Here is a 13,341-nt window from a genome sequence, read left to right as displayed (position 1 = left end):
GAAGGAAGGTGCAAAACTCAACTTGAGCATTTATTCACAAGCAATAATTACCACAGCATTGTTAAAACTCTCTGCATGAGTGCCTGTATGAACAGAAAAACTCAGAAAGCCAATGTGGGTTACAACAACATTCACAAAGTAAACACGCATTCTTTCCTTTCTTTTTTTGTCTGTAAGGGGTGACTTTGTTTTTATCGTAGCATGGTTAAATGAAATCGGGACACCTAAAGCGTTGGCACACAGCTGGCATCGCGTTAAGCGCCGTTCATGATGATGTGAGTTGTACGTCGGGTATGTGGTGCGCTTCCCCTCCTCTTAGCGCCAACACCAGATGGAGCACCGAGCCTCCCTGGATTTTGTAGTCTGCAGCTGTCTTCTCATCGTTCCTGAAAATACGAGAATATGCTTTACTTGATTGCAGAGAAGGAAAACGTTTTGTCACTGGTAAGGAGCTCACATCTGTTTTCCACTGTAGATGAGTCTTTGTTGCTGAGGGGGTATGCCTTCCTTTTCTTCCACCCTTTCTTTAATTCGCTCCACCTAGAAAGCCAAGCAAGATTCTGAGACATGTTTCTGTAACTTCTGACAAGTATTTAAATGCCATTACCTTGTCTGTGGGCTCAATGTCGATTTCTATTTCTTTTCCAGTCAGAGTCTGAAACAGAATGAACACATAAGGCCTGATATCGCCCTGATCATGGAGCACAAGCTAAATAAGCATCTTTGAGTTTATGTGCTGGAAATTCTGTTATCTATTTTTGTGTTTGTTACGTAGAGCGGTATCTCTTATTTTAACCTCCATGACAACAGAACCAGGGAACCATCGCGTCCACACAATTAAAAGTTTCTCACTTTACAGATAACAAAGTAGAACATAAAGAACGCTACGTCACAGCAATATTTTAGCTGTCATTTGGAAATTACTTCACTTGGCTATGGCTTGGCTATGTAAAACGTAGCCACACAACAAACGTATTGTTTATAATACAGTGGAAGCTACACAATATAGCTACAAAATGAAACGGTCATCTTATTTGAGCAAACTTTCGTGTTTTACGTAAAATGACAAACGCCTTACCTTCACTTTAATCAGCATTTTGAACGAGGAATATGACACAATTTTATATTATTTGAACATGTAATGAATAAAGCGATTGAATAGTGTTGAGTATTTCTAAACTGGTCGCCGGGATGATTCAGGACTACTTCCTGTGTAACGCGCTAAACGTTCCGGAAGTGACGTACACATAATAAAATATTCGTCCTTTCGTTCCGCTTTGCGGGATTGGTTTACTATACTTTATCGTGTGATGATGTAACGTGACTTCACACTTTTGTAACCATTTACCACTTGTTCAAAGCAAAAGCAGGTCTTTTTTTTAGTTAGGTAGTGTAAAAAAAGAATAAATAAATAATAAGCATTATTATCTCATCATAAATAAGAATATGCATTAAAACGTACAACTTTATTAAATAATGATTCATCCTATAAACAAAGGGGTATATGTAAATTATTGCCCGCATATAACCTAATCAGAATATTTTTGAGTAAAAAAAAAAGAAGATTTGAAATGATTAGAAAATAGATTTTTAAGAATAGATTTTGTAGTATTTTACATATTTCAATACACATTTATTTCCTCTTCATACTCTTAATCCGAATGATCGGCCCCCATGCCCGGTTTAAAAAAAAAATCTAAACAAAAGTTTGCCCATTCGCTAGGTCATGTGTGCACGGTAGGCGGTCTAAAAGCTTTTTCCTGCTCCCGCACAGATGTTTGACATTGGTATGATTAGGCAGGACGTGTGTATATAATTCCACTTGCAAGGTGCATTGACTCATTTAGCCATGCTTCTCCATCTCTTCTTAGGTGTGACATTCTTGGCTGTTTCTGCAACAGCATATGATGAAGGTACTGAACACAAATGCTTTGTTTGTGATTGTGCAGCACAGCCTTTCATGTCAGCCTCCTTTCTTTACAGATATCAATATTAATTGTTGGAAAGACTCTGTAAACATCACATGGAGGATCAATCAGGAGCTGGTGCCAGACTCAACCCGTTTTTACCTTGGCAACTGCATACGGTCGAGTGTGACTAGTTTGCCAACAGGAGATTGGGAACTACATTTTGACTACAAATTAAGAAACTGTAAATTTCAAAAAAAGGTAAGGAGGGAAAGATGATCATTTGAATTGTCATAGACTTCTTGGTGACCGATCTGTCTTTTCACAGATAAGAGGAAAACATCTTATCCATCAGAATATATTGAGCTACAGTCCTGGAGCAAAGAACAAACCGCCAGTTTATGAGTACTTTTTTGAATGTATCCAGAAAAGGTGCAGCGTAATTTTTACGTCCACTGTTTTCCTGACTTCATATAAAACTTCCCCTGTATGTTTTAGGCCAGAAGGGTGGATTCCTCCATTCCTGAACCCAGGTGCGAGTGTTTCTTCAGGGCGGGGTGATCTCGTCTTCCATATGGCGCTCCTCAATGGTGAGTCCTCACACTGCCATACACGACATTAAAACCTGCGTCTACCGAGTACCAATGCCCCCTCCCCATACAGAACAAATGTCCAGCATCGCAAAATCGAATGTAATCTCGCTGGGCTCGTTCATGCCGATCTGGGCGGCTGTGGAGCAGAAAGCCCATCAACCGTTACGTCTGTTCATGGAGGAATGTGTGGCCGCCCCCACTGCACAGCTGCAGCCACAACAGCAGATTTACCCCATCATTCTCAACAAAGGGTAGGTTTCACAGTTGCGAATCTAAAAGCCACATTTTGTAATGTCTGTTTTTACAGGTGTCTTACAGATAGCGTCAAAGGAAATTCAGCGTTCGTTCCTCGATACCATTCATCCGCAATTGTCCTCTCCCTGCAGTCGTTCATGTTTGGTGCCGGAAAGGTGAGGTGGTAAAATGACGGCTCTAAGCTGTGATTTATTTGAAACCTGTTTTGTTTTTGTTTTATATCAGGTGTACATCCACTGTAAACTTGTCGCATGGGATCCTGACGTCCTTGATGAAACAAAGAAGGCTTGTCAATATTCAAAAGAGAATGGCGGGCAAGTGTTGCACTAACTTTTTGTTGTTGTCATTTTTATTCTCCCTATAAAAGTATTTATACTTTGTCTTGTTCTTAGATGGGAATTAATAGATGACCCATTCCAGAATGACTTGTGTAACTGCTGTGATGCCACCTGCAAAACTCGGCCCAAAAGAGGAATTGAATGGAGTATATAAAAAAATTTGTTTTTAAAAAACTTTACTAATTTTGATTTGTGCCTCCACTTGACTTGAATGTAATTTTCTCTTTCACCCCTCTCCTTAGAATCTCAGGGGCTGAGTCAACTTTCGGTGTTGGGGCCTTTGATCATCGTGGATATGTCTGACGGCCTAAAAAAGGAGGTGGAGCCCTTTGCTTCTGGATAAGCATGTCGTTGTGCAGAGAATAAAATTCTGTTGGACCCACTGTTTGAGTTGATTGAATTTTTAACATTTGAACTCATGTATGTGTGGTAGCCCCCACCCCCCCCCCCCCCCCCCTCAGCCATAAGTCATAGTATGATCTGCCTGTAAAAGCATAGCGCCGCAGCAGGCTGTCAGAAAATACATATATAGGAAAAAATTGTAAGCTAGGCTAACTATTGGTGTTTTTGCTAACTATTTTAGTGAATGACTAATCAAAATAAATATAAATTCATATTGACAGACTGCTGCCATGCAAAGAATGGAGTTTAGAGAGATAAAACATTGTTTCATGAACAATTAATGCCTTTAAATGCAGATTTTGCCACATACTGTTGACTGAAAATGACATCACTTGTGCCCCGCATGACCAATCATGGCTCAGTTTGCTGCCTAGGAAACAGGTGAGCTGTGATTGGCTACCTGAGCTCTGGGCACCTGTGATGTAATTTTCAGTTGACAAGTAGCAAAATGAGTTTTTAAGGTAATGTCGATGAAAAATAATGACGTTATCAGAATTAGACAATATCTTACTGTTAAAAATGACAAGTCATCTGAGTTGGTGCTGACATCTACATGATTTCTCACGCTGAAACTGTGTTGCATTCTAGAGGCAACATACAGTGACAAAATATTAACTGATGAACACGGATGGTGTAACGTGTAGGAATGCACATGCCTGACCTGCGTGTACGAAAAGTGGGTTTGTTTCCTAAATATGACAATGTGACTGATTGGCGACCTGTTATAAGTGTAGTCCACCCTCCAACAAAATTGAAAATGGGTGGATGGTCTAATCGCTGGCGTCGGGCCGAAACCTCGTAAATCACAATTTGGCAAATTTAATATTTTTCAAAAATCTATGCTTTTAGTCAACCCACATGTGTGGATGTCATTTTTATGAATTATTGACCAATCTAATTTGTTGAAAATGTCTTTGTTCTCTTTGATGATGCAATGTTAATGGTTGAAAAAAGATTATTTGTATAGCACATTTCATACACAAGGCAACTTAACGTGCTTTTTACACAAGGAAAGACCACACCTGGCATCTCCTGAAAATTGACAATTTTGGTGGCACAAGGTTTTGGCCCTACGCCTGTGATATAAACTTTATTTATTTTTGTCAAATACATCAATAGAGCATAAAATGATCATTCTGAAAGCGGCAAAATAATTGCGACCAATGTGATGGAACCAAGTTGGTAAGCGGTTTGGAAAATTAATTAATTAATTAATTAACAAATATTAATAATATAAACAGTGGGCACATGTAAAAACCACAAACTTTGTCCTCCCCTTGTAAATAAATGTATGTAAACGTATGACTAATATTAGTTTTATGAAATTGTATTAATTTATTTTCAACAGACTATTCTCTTTATTTTGTAATATATATATGTCGAGTTCAAATACAATTTTATCCAATCAGATTTCAGAATCTGGCCAGGACTGTTTCTTTAACCAATCAGATTTTAAATTTGCTACCCGGCAAACAAGAATGTTAGCATTGGATTTTCTCATCCCCTGATTGGTGAATCTGAACAAGCTAAATTCAACTCGGAAAACAGATCTGCAGAATCCTACACACATTTACACATTTAATAATCTGAATATCTGGTGAGTATGATGTAGCCCATTTTATTTAAATGGTTTATGTTTTTGTCATGTTTCTAGATAAATGACGCTTAACCGCTCCATAAATATTGCATTTTTGTTTACAGCGGGTTTATTTATTTATTTAGTGCGACGTGATCTTGGTGGTAAAGAAAAGTAAATCGCCATTGAAAGCACAGGTACCAATTGATAATTTGAAAATATGAGAACGGCTGAATGTGGAAAGGGCTCACTGTAATCAGATGCACCTGTGCTGGTTTTCACACACCAGGTGAAACAGTTTGACTTGATTGTCACCTTCCAGTCAGAGTGAATAAAAACACTGTCGGCGGTCCAAGCGTGCATTCAGTCATGATGGCTTTCATTTGGCATAGTGCATTGCTCCTGAGTTTCGCTGCTGCCATTGCAGTGTATGCAGGTAATGTTGCCTTGGAGAAAGTGTTGTTGTGATGATTCTAGTTAACTGCATGTTTCTTCCTCGCAAGATGTCAAGCTGGACTGTAGGCCTGATTTGATGTCACTGGTGTGGACGGAAAGCAGACACCACGCTGATGCGTCGCTTTTCCGTTTGGGCACCTGCGTTCCCACCAGCTCATCCTCTCGGGAGGCAACTTTCAACGTGGCTTATACAGACTGTAACTTCAGGACGATGGTGAGTACGGGTTTATGTTGCCATCTTGTGGTTTTGATCCCTTTTTTACCTTTCACTTTCTCATAGGTGACGGGAAACAAGGTAGTGCACTCCAATGACCTGGTTTATTGGGCTCCTGGTTCTCAAGTACAAACCTTTGTCCACCCCGTTATTTGCGTCTTTGACAGGTTGGTTGGGTCTGCTAAACCACTGAAAGTAATCATTTCCCAAATGGCTGTCTTTGAAGTTGGAATTTAATTTATTGTACAAATCATTTTGCAGGCCTCAAGGGTGGTCCCCAGCCACCTATGAGCCAGTGTTCTCTACCTATGGCCAATCGGGTCTGGTGTTCCATATGGCGCTTATGAATGGTGAGTTCATGGCTAAAATGCCACCATTTTGTGAGCTCAACTTGACTTCCGAATTTTTTTGTGTGTGTGCGCAAGACGACTTCACGGGCCCAACTGAATCGACCCGTTTTGCTCTCGGTTCATTCATCCCAATCGCGGCTCGTGTGGAAGAGCATACACATCAGCCAATGCTCCTGCTGATGGAGGAATGCATAGCGACCACTACGCCACAGCCGCAGCCTGATAATTTTTACAACATCATCGGCAATAAGGGGTACTGTCCAAAAGCAGGCCTAATGGTAAAACCACTGCAATAGTCATTTAATCCTCCTTTTCTTCACCCTTAGATGTCTGTTCGACAGTAAATTGTCACGTTCTAGATTCCAACCAAGGGAGGTCTCGTCAGAAATCAGGCTATACCTTCAAGCATTTAAGTTCGCTCTTGAAGAGGAGGTAACTTTTTAATTGGACCGCTCGACCCCTGCCCCCTCATGTTGATGACTATGCTCTTCTCAACAGGTGTTTATCCATTGTAAACTTGTAGCTTGGGATCCATCTGGTATTGACAACACCAAGAAAGCATGCAACTTTGTCAAAGGGAGTGGGTAAGTTATTTTTTTTTTCTTTATTCACCCCTATGCTGTATACTAATTAAATGTTGACTCTCAAAATCCACCAGTTTTTGGCCATCTCAGATGTCCCTTTTGCTACATGCTATCAACTGAGAATGCCACTAGTTTCTCTGTGCTCCAGTAAAACCAATCACACTTCCTGTTTTCTGAAACTGGGCAGTGATTGGCCATTACCTGAGCAACTGGTCTAATTTTCAGTTGAAAGTAGGAAAAATGGCTGCCTCTGACATGGCTTGCTAGTAGATTTTTGTTCATATGCCATAAACATTTGCACTGACTTCCCCTTAATTGACAAATGCCTCCCTATTCAGTTGGGAGTTGGTGGACAACCCCGCACATAGCAAGTTGTGTGACTGCTGTGAAACAACTTGCAAGTCCAGGTGGTCAAGGAGTGTACGTTCAGGTATGAGTTTCTACACACACACACACACACACACACACACCCCCCAAAAAAGTCGTGCTGGTATGAAAGTACTTTGTACTTGCAGGGAAGCATGGAATTGTCCAGAATGCAGTCCTTGGACCCCTGACTATCACTGAAGTTGGACCCTGAAGTAACTGGCAACTATCTATTTTGTGAAGTGTGGCATTTCCAAAAGGAATGCACCCGAATGTGAAAGTTTTATTTTGACTTTGCAAACTGCTGAGTAGATTTTCTTGCCTCCAATAAACATCTGGAACACATCTGACTTTTTCCTGATTTACTTCTTTTCTCCCCTCCTTGTATTGTGTTAAACGTTATAGTGGGACTGCAAACCTGACTTGCAGGGGTCTCCAAATCCAGTCCTCAAAAGCCCCTGTAATTGTCTTTTTGGTGAGATCCCACATGATGTAAGCAAATTAAGGTGTGCTGACTGCTTTTATTTATTTTTTTTAACAATTTTGGTGGCACTCCATGGCACTATTCTCCAAACTCTATGCCGTATAATACAAAAGTTGACCTGTGAGAGGCAGCATGGAGCAAAAAAGGCATACAGACCGAATGGGTTTATTTATAGCCTGTATTCAGTGCAGATCGGACCAGAAATAAATTCCCTCTAAATTGGCACGCTCTACAGTACACCATAACCAGTTAAAATGGGACAGATTATCAGTAAACTATGACAAAATTGAGAGATTAGCTCTACAAAATGGCTGTGAAAATATTTATTTAAAGTATTTGTATGAAGCATGGATTATGTCAGTGTGATACAATTCTACCTATCCAAAGTCAGTCTTTAAAGTATCAAAATGTGACTGTCTCATATTGATTGAGCAGTTTTATTTTTCACACTTTGCAGGTTCAGAATTGTTCCCTTTGTGTTGTGTAATTGGGATATACAGTAGGCTACATCAAATTCCAACTTACATTTGTAACACTTTTTTTTTTTTTTTAAACATACTTTCAGTGTAAAAGTACAGCAGTTAGTGTGTTTTAAAAAATATATTATTATTTTTTAACAGTACTGTACTAAAGAGGATGTTTTCTTTTTAACCAAAGTTTTGGAGAAGAAAACAGCCTCCTCACTAACAGTTTGCCTGGTCCTTGCTAAAAGTTGCTGACTGTTAGAGGTTCTGAATGTTTATGGATACAGGCCCTAATTATTTGCAGTTTTGTGTTTATAAATATTTGTTTCGTTTATATATAGTGTTTGCATTTATCCCGAAGTTCAATGGACGGATGTCTCATCTGTCGCAAGTGAACTGCTTCATGAGCTATTGCTAGCATGCTAACGGTTGCTAACTGTTGTCCATGTTTGTCTTACACTTCTCAGATTTGCGGCAGGTAAGGTTACTAAAATATTAGAGTATGTTTTCTATTTAATAGTTGAAGTATTTTATGTTTGTAGTAACGCATGAAATTCGATTTGAAAATTTGAAGTAGCAACAGCTCTCCAAGCTAACATGAAGATAATAGCTAGCATGCGATTAAGAACAATTGTGTGATAGATTGAATACAGACTACTTAATGTAAATAAGTAACTTGGAAAAAGTAAGGTTCAAATATTTTATTGCGTCTGAATAGTTTTGATGTAGCTTCTTCTTTTTTTTTGGTTTGCAGCTAAAGTAGATTATAGACATACAAATGGACTGGTTCCACTGTAACAAGTGCTTCTTAAGAACAGGATCAAAATTTGCTGTGTCCAACTGTGGACACATCTGCTGTGAGGCTTGCATCAAATCTGGCAAGGCTTGTCTGTTTTGATAGTATTCTAATTCCTTGAAATAAGTGATAGACAAAATGATTTGAGTCACTCTTGATTGTTCGTTTCCCCTCAGACAAATGTGCCATTTGTGGAACCAGTTGCCGTTATCTGCCCATCACAAATAAGGTTGGTGATTGTTATGTTTTGGACCTTGTGTTGTGATGACCCAATCATATTCAAACAGTTACGCTCTTCTTGGAAAAATAATGTGTGTACATATTCACCATTCAGAAATTGGTCCACTTATGGAAAAAAAAGTAAGTTGAGTTATTAAAATGAGTATGTATAAGATACAAAAAATAAATGCATTTGTTTTCACTTAGAGCACATGCGTCAAATTAAAGGCCAGATCCAGTCAGTTAGAAATTATTTCACTATGTATTTGGACATTTTTATGTTTGTATGGTGTGATTAATGGTCTTCCTAAAAAAAAAAAAATGTCTTTGTGTTTTAGATGGAACCACAGCAAAGGATGTTTTTCATGGATCCTGGCAAGCTCATCCAGTCACGGCTAGAAAACATTTCACAGGTTTGTTCACCCCAAACGCTTTTTACCGCTGTCCTTTTTAATATGAATGAAGAGATTCCTAAGCCTTTAGATCAGTGGTGGACAAACTGGGTTCTCGAGGGCTGGAGTCCGGCAGGTTTTGGACGTTTCCCTGCTCCAACGCAGCTGATTCCAATCAACAGGGTCGTTATCATGCTTATGCAGAGCTTGCTGATGAGCTGATCAAATATCAGCTGCGTTGGGGAAGGGAAACATCCAAAACCTGCAGGACCCCGGCCCCCGAGAACAGAGTGTGCCCACCCTTGCTTTAGATGGTCTTCTAAGATACCACAATCTATTCGATATTGATTAATTAGTGAACATCCATTCTTCTTAACTATCAAGGACATGAAAAAAACCCTCTAAATTTCAAGTAAAATTTTGCGGCTGAAGACACTGATTAAATTATTTAGTTTATCAACTCATTTGCTCCCCAAATCGTATAAATATGTTCTATTTTAAATGTCCCAAAGACGTATTTATGTTTTTAATGGGTTTTTTTTCTGCAAGCGCATACAGAAAGAAGGCTTAGATGCAGCCTCTCAACTGCAAAGAACGGTTGAAGAAATGGTAGTTATTACACAAATGGCCAGCAGGTGGCAGCAGAGCATAGGAAATGAACCAGAACCATGTTGAAAAAAACCCTCAATTACTCAGAATTCTAAATAGATTTGTGAATAATGATGAAACTTAGCTATATTCTAATGCTAATTGCTGCAAAATGGAAACAGACACAAATGTACTTTTTTTCCCCCTGTTGAAATCAGAGACTTTCTTTTGGTAGGTTTTATAGCAATAGAACACAATATTCTGTGGGCCTTGCAAAATCAGTCAAAATCCAGTAAAACAGTCGGGAGTGAAGGGGATTTAATTAAGTGAAAATGGCTGCCAGTGAATGAGTTAATGAAAGTAACACGTTCTAATTACCTTAGTGTTACACAAACATTGACATCAGCAAGGATGAGATGAAAATATTTTCATAATTCTAATTCAACAATTGTGACTATAAATTAAAATGATTTGATGTGAAAATGACCCTAAGATTTAAAAAGCCATTAAAAATGTGGTTGTTTTTTTTAAAATAAATTGATGGGAAAAGGAGATATTAAAATAATCGATTCATTGTTTTATGAATCGATATCAGGCTCAAAAACGAAAATCTATTCGATATCGATTATTAAATTTTTTAAAGCCCAGCCCTATTTTATGAGCAAAACAGACTACAGTTAAAATTAAACATCCTAAATTGACAGTCCTCTTGACGTCAAAAAATAAAACAACTTTTGAGTGTTTAGAAAAATGGCAAAGGTTATCAAGCAAATAGACCATGAGTTAGTATTCCTATGTTTTGATTCCAGTAATACAGATTAAAATGTATCAGTTTTTCTATTAAAAATGGTGATGTACACTCTTTAAAGCTTGTACCCAATTACAAATGTGTCACTTTTAAGCATTTTCTACAATAATATACATATACTTAGTTGAACTACACGCTGGTTAGTGAGCTGGCTAGCAAAACAAATAAACAAACTTGCCAAAAATCTAATCAAATAGTTTCGCCTCCAACTATCCATCACCAACATGTGCCTTACCTTTCTCCTTTGATCGTTTTTCTTCGTCAGTTTTCTTTTTCTTTCGTTTTTCCGCGCCGCTGAGCTAACTTTTTGATTCCGTTCTCTGCGTCTGCTTTCTTTAGAACTCTCGCTAACGGAAAAAGTAGATGGGTAGCTGTCAATCATTCTCACACAGTTAGTGACGTAATAGTGTTATTTTATTTATATCATGTTTATTTTTAATTTCTGGTGGCTTGGGGGGGGGGGGGCCTTGGCGGCCGCCTACTTGGCCTATAGGAAGAAACAACGATGGGTACATATTCTATTGATGACCTAAGAAAGCCCTGAATTAACATCTGAAAGTGAATGTAGTGCAAATGTGGCTCCTCCCTCAGATAGCCGATTTTCAGCGGTCTCAAATGGAGAGAGCAAGGGCGTACTTCAAGCACAAGTCTGTTGAACTGGACAAGCGCTTGAAAGAAGTCACTCAGCAAAGTTACAGGTGACTTAAGGATGCGCTCCCAGAAAGCGAGGCAAATATTTGCTGAGATTGCCACTGTTGCTTCTTTTGCCGGAAGGCAAATAGCTGAACTGAAAAGAGAGAACGCGGATTTAAAAAGCCAAAATCTGGAGCTGAAAAGAGAGATGGCAGAGCTGAAAAAGCCTCTGTCGCAAAGGAGGGTACGTGTCGTTGCTGAATTTGATGTTTGTGCTTTTGGAGCAGTTGCTAATAGTGGAAGTCTGCTCTCCATAGGGTTCTCCAGGACAATTTCACACAAATGGGTAAAAGCCAATTGACTTTTTACAATGAAAGACTTTTGTTGAGGCTGTAACTGAAACTTTTGTCTCAGTGTCCAAAGGATCTCGCTGCCTGTGGCTGTCACTTCGCCTGGTAATCGCAGTTATCCAATTCCTTCTTCCTTATAGAGTTGTCGTTTTTATCATGTATTTATAATTTGGCAGTCTTATGCAAGCAACTTCCTGCGAAACTGCAGAGGGGTGTTTAAGAAGATTAAACGGCATTAAATGATGATGATGTGAATCCAAATACAGTTGCAGATCAATTCAGAAAATTTTGATATCCTAATGATGGAATTCCACTGGAATGATTTTTTAAACTATGTTTCAACATTTTTATTCACGCTAAACTTGTCTTTTATCTCCAGTTACCCCTCTTTTAAGAACTAGGAGGTATGTTTCACACAGTCAGTAGACTTTATTTTTTGTTATAGTCTCAAACTAGCAAAAGAAAAAGCTTCGTGTTGTGGTTTTCAGTCACCTGGGTCCAGCAGATTCCCCATTGTGGAACAGAGACAGAGGTCTCGGTCTTGCATTCCGTACGGTTGAGTACCAGGATTATTCGATTCAATTGCTTACAATTTCTGAAAAGATGTGTCTAAATGAGAAGAAAATGTGAAGATAATTGATCATGTGTATGGTATTATTAGACTCCTGGATCGACCATTTCCCAGTCTAGCCCCAGCCCTCTTCTTGAACGCATAAACAGTAAGTGTGTAATGTTTCTTGTCATTAATTTGTGCGTCATAGTTTTGATGTCGTCAAAATATTAAATACCGTTTTTAAAAGGGAGCCCGACTTCCGCCAGCCCATCTGAAAGGTGAGAAATGCAATCTTAAACATTTGTTATTTTGCCTCATTTGCATATTCTGCTCTTCCAATTTCTGTCATCCACAGAACCCCGAACCTCTTCAACTTCAATCTGATAAGTGGCTTATTGCGCTCACCTCGGCGTTAATCAAACCGGCTCTATTTGTAAAGACCCATCAAAAGATGTGTTTTGTGGGGGGGCAGGATTATTTTTTGTACACACTTCACTTCAGTTGTTGCACTGTGTTGTTTTCCGTTGAGTAATTTAACAGTCATATGATCTCACTGCTCTGGTTTCTTCACGGTGCTCGTTATTCCTGGGTTAGATTCTATACACGCACACTGTAAATTGTGAGGGGCATTATTACCATTAAGCTCATACTTGCTTGGCAAATTTACAATCAAAATGTCATGCATTCATGCAAAGCAATGTTCTTACACAAATCGATCTTTGAATGTGTTATTGTGAAAACGTTACAAATAAATTTTGGGGAAAATAATTGATTTGAAACAAATGTTTAACAAGTGTTTCATTATATACGATTTCTGTAAAACAACAAAGTGAGATGACTTGATGCCTGTATGCTATTAAAGCACTTTAAAGATATTTCTAAGCAATTGTGATCACTAGCTGACTCAAACTCGAAATTACCGGTAAATTGATCTCAAGTTATCTAGTTAGATCGTAAGAATCACATTATAGGAATTAATGAATGCATTGAGTTAAGAAATCAATATTATACCC

General features: G+C 38.7%; 4 protein-coding genes across 6 annotated transcripts; 3 read left to right on the top strand and 1 right to left on the bottom strand.

Annotated features, from left to right (window-relative positions):
* Positions 1-17: 17 nt before the first annotated feature.
* Positions 18-1,227, bottom strand: nedd8l (NEDD8 ubiquitin like modifier, like). The gene is made up of 4 exons (XM_086074209.1): positions 1,079-1,227; positions 608-655; positions 458-540; positions 18-386 (listed from the first exon to the last, which is right to left on the bottom strand). The coding sequence occupies exons 1-4, from the start codon at positions 1,094-1,096 to the stop codon at positions 266-268; spliced, it is 270 nt and encodes an 89-aa protein (XP_085930335.1). The 5' UTR covers positions 1,097-1,227; the 3' UTR covers positions 18-265.
* A 491-nt stretch (positions 1,228-1,718) lies between these two features.
* Positions 1,719-3,475, top strand: zp3f.2 (zona pellucida glycoprotein 3f, tandem duplicate 2). 2 transcript variants are annotated; one of them, XM_086074197.1, is made up of 10 exons: positions 1,719-1,787; positions 1,872-1,913; positions 1,984-2,168; positions 2,236-2,339; positions 2,406-2,497; positions 2,571-2,751; positions 2,808-2,910; positions 2,981-3,069; positions 3,148-3,239; positions 3,336-3,475. In XM_086074197.1, the coding sequence occupies exons 1-10, from the start codon at positions 1,775-1,777 to the stop codon at positions 3,434-3,436; spliced, it is 1,002 nt and encodes a 333-aa protein (XP_085930323.1). In that variant the 5' UTR covers positions 1,719-1,774; the 3' UTR covers positions 3,437-3,475. The 2 variants fall into 2 exon arrangements, with proteins under 2 accessions (XP_085930323.1, XP_085930313.1); XM_086074187.1 differs by having other exon boundaries at positions 1,768-1,913.
* A 1,965-nt stretch (positions 3,476-5,440) lies between these two features.
* LOC147180691 (zona pellucida sperm-binding protein 3-like) lies at positions 5,441-7,255 on the top strand. The gene is made up of 9 exons (XM_086087067.1): positions 5,441-5,507; positions 5,575-5,741; positions 5,808-5,908; positions 6,003-6,091; positions 6,167-6,344; positions 6,418-6,523; positions 6,590-6,675; positions 7,014-7,105; positions 7,191-7,255. Exons 1-9 carry the CDS (start codon positions 5,441-5,443, stop codon positions 7,253-7,255), a joined length of 951 nt encoding a protein of 316 aa, XP_085943193.1.
* Positions 7,256-8,176: 921 nt separating this feature from the next.
* On the top strand, positions 8,177-13,203 carry LOC147180690 (uncharacterized). Of its 2 annotated transcripts, none has more exons than XR_015095963.1 (13): positions 8,177-8,467; positions 8,744-8,867; positions 8,962-9,014; positions 9,343-9,417; positions 11,384-11,490; positions 11,567-11,669; positions 11,743-11,771; positions 11,840-11,880; positions 12,155-12,179; positions 12,264-12,325; positions 12,437-12,494; positions 12,576-12,606; positions 12,684-13,203. XR_015095963.1 is itself a non-coding variant. In XM_086084798.1 (13 exons), the coding sequence occupies exons 2-13, from the start codon at positions 8,768-8,770 to the stop codon at positions 12,742-12,744; spliced, it is 750 nt and encodes a 249-aa protein (XP_085940924.1). In that variant the 5' UTR covers positions 8,177-8,467; positions 8,744-8,767; the 3' UTR covers positions 12,745-13,203. The 2 variants fall into 2 exon arrangements, 1 of the variants encoding a protein (XP_085940924.1); XM_086084798.1 differs by having other exon boundaries at positions 12,264-12,330.
* The last annotated feature ends 138 nt before the right edge of the window (positions 13,204-13,341 follow it).

Source organism: Leptonotus elevatus, chromosome 1, assembly GCF_054856555.1.
Source record: "Leptonotus elevatus isolate MCC_2025b chromosome 1, RoL_Lele_1.0, whole genome shotgun sequence".
In the NCBI taxonomy this organism is placed as follows: domain Eukaryota; kingdom Metazoa; phylum Chordata; class Actinopteri; order Syngnathiformes; family Syngnathidae; genus Leptonotus; species Leptonotus elevatus.
Note: the sequence above shows the minus strand (reverse complement) of the source record. Positions and strands in the feature narration are given on the sequence as shown.

Excerpts from the sequence above, each read along its gene's own strand:
- LOC147180691 (XM_086087067.1), top strand. The coding sequence starts at position 5,441 with ATGATGGCTTTCATTTGGCATAGTGCATTGCTCCTGAGTTTCGCTGCT. Across the intron at positions 6,092-6,166 it reads CCATATGGCGCTTATGAATG|ACGACTTCACGGGCCCAACT; the intron begins GTGAGTTCATGG and ends TGTGTGCGCAAG. Across the intron at positions 6,676-7,013 it reads AACTTTGTCAAAGGGAGTGG|TTGGGAGTTGGTGGACAACC; the intron begins GTAAGTTATTTT and ends CTCCCTATTCAG.
- nedd8l (XM_086074209.1), bottom strand. Across the intron at positions 541-607 it reads ACATTGAGCCCACAGACAAG|GTGGAGCGAATTAAAGAAAG; the intron begins GTAATGGCATTT and ends TTGGCTTTCTAG. Across the intron at positions 387-457 it reads ATCTACAGTGGAAAACAGAT|GAACGATGAGAAGACAGCTG; the intron begins GTGAGCTCCTTA and ends TCGTATTTTCAG.
- LOC147180690 (XM_086084798.1), top strand. The coding sequence starts at position 8,768 with ATGGACTGGTTCCACTGTAACAAGTGCTTCTTAAGAACAGGATCAAAA. Across the intron at positions 11,491-11,566 it reads GTCACTCAGCAAAGTTACAG|GCAAATAGCTGAACTGAAAA; the intron begins GTGACTTAAGGA and ends TTTTGCCGGAAG. Across the intron at positions 12,495-12,575 it reads TCTTCTTGAACGCATAAACA|GGAGCCCGACTTCCGCCAGC; the intron begins GTAAGTGTGTAA and ends CGTTTTTAAAAG.
- zp3f.2 (XM_086074187.1), top strand. The coding sequence starts at position 1,850 with ATGCTTCTCCATCTCTTCTTAGGTGTGACATTCTTGGCTGTTTCTGCA. Across the intron at positions 2,752-2,807 it reads CCCATCATTCTCAACAAAGG|GTGTCTTACAGATAGCGTCA; the intron begins GTAGGTTTCACA and ends CTGTTTTTACAG. Across the intron at positions 2,911-2,980 it reads TCATGTTTGGTGCCGGAAAG|GTGTACATCCACTGTAAACT; the intron begins GTGAGGTGGTAA and ends GTTTTATATCAG.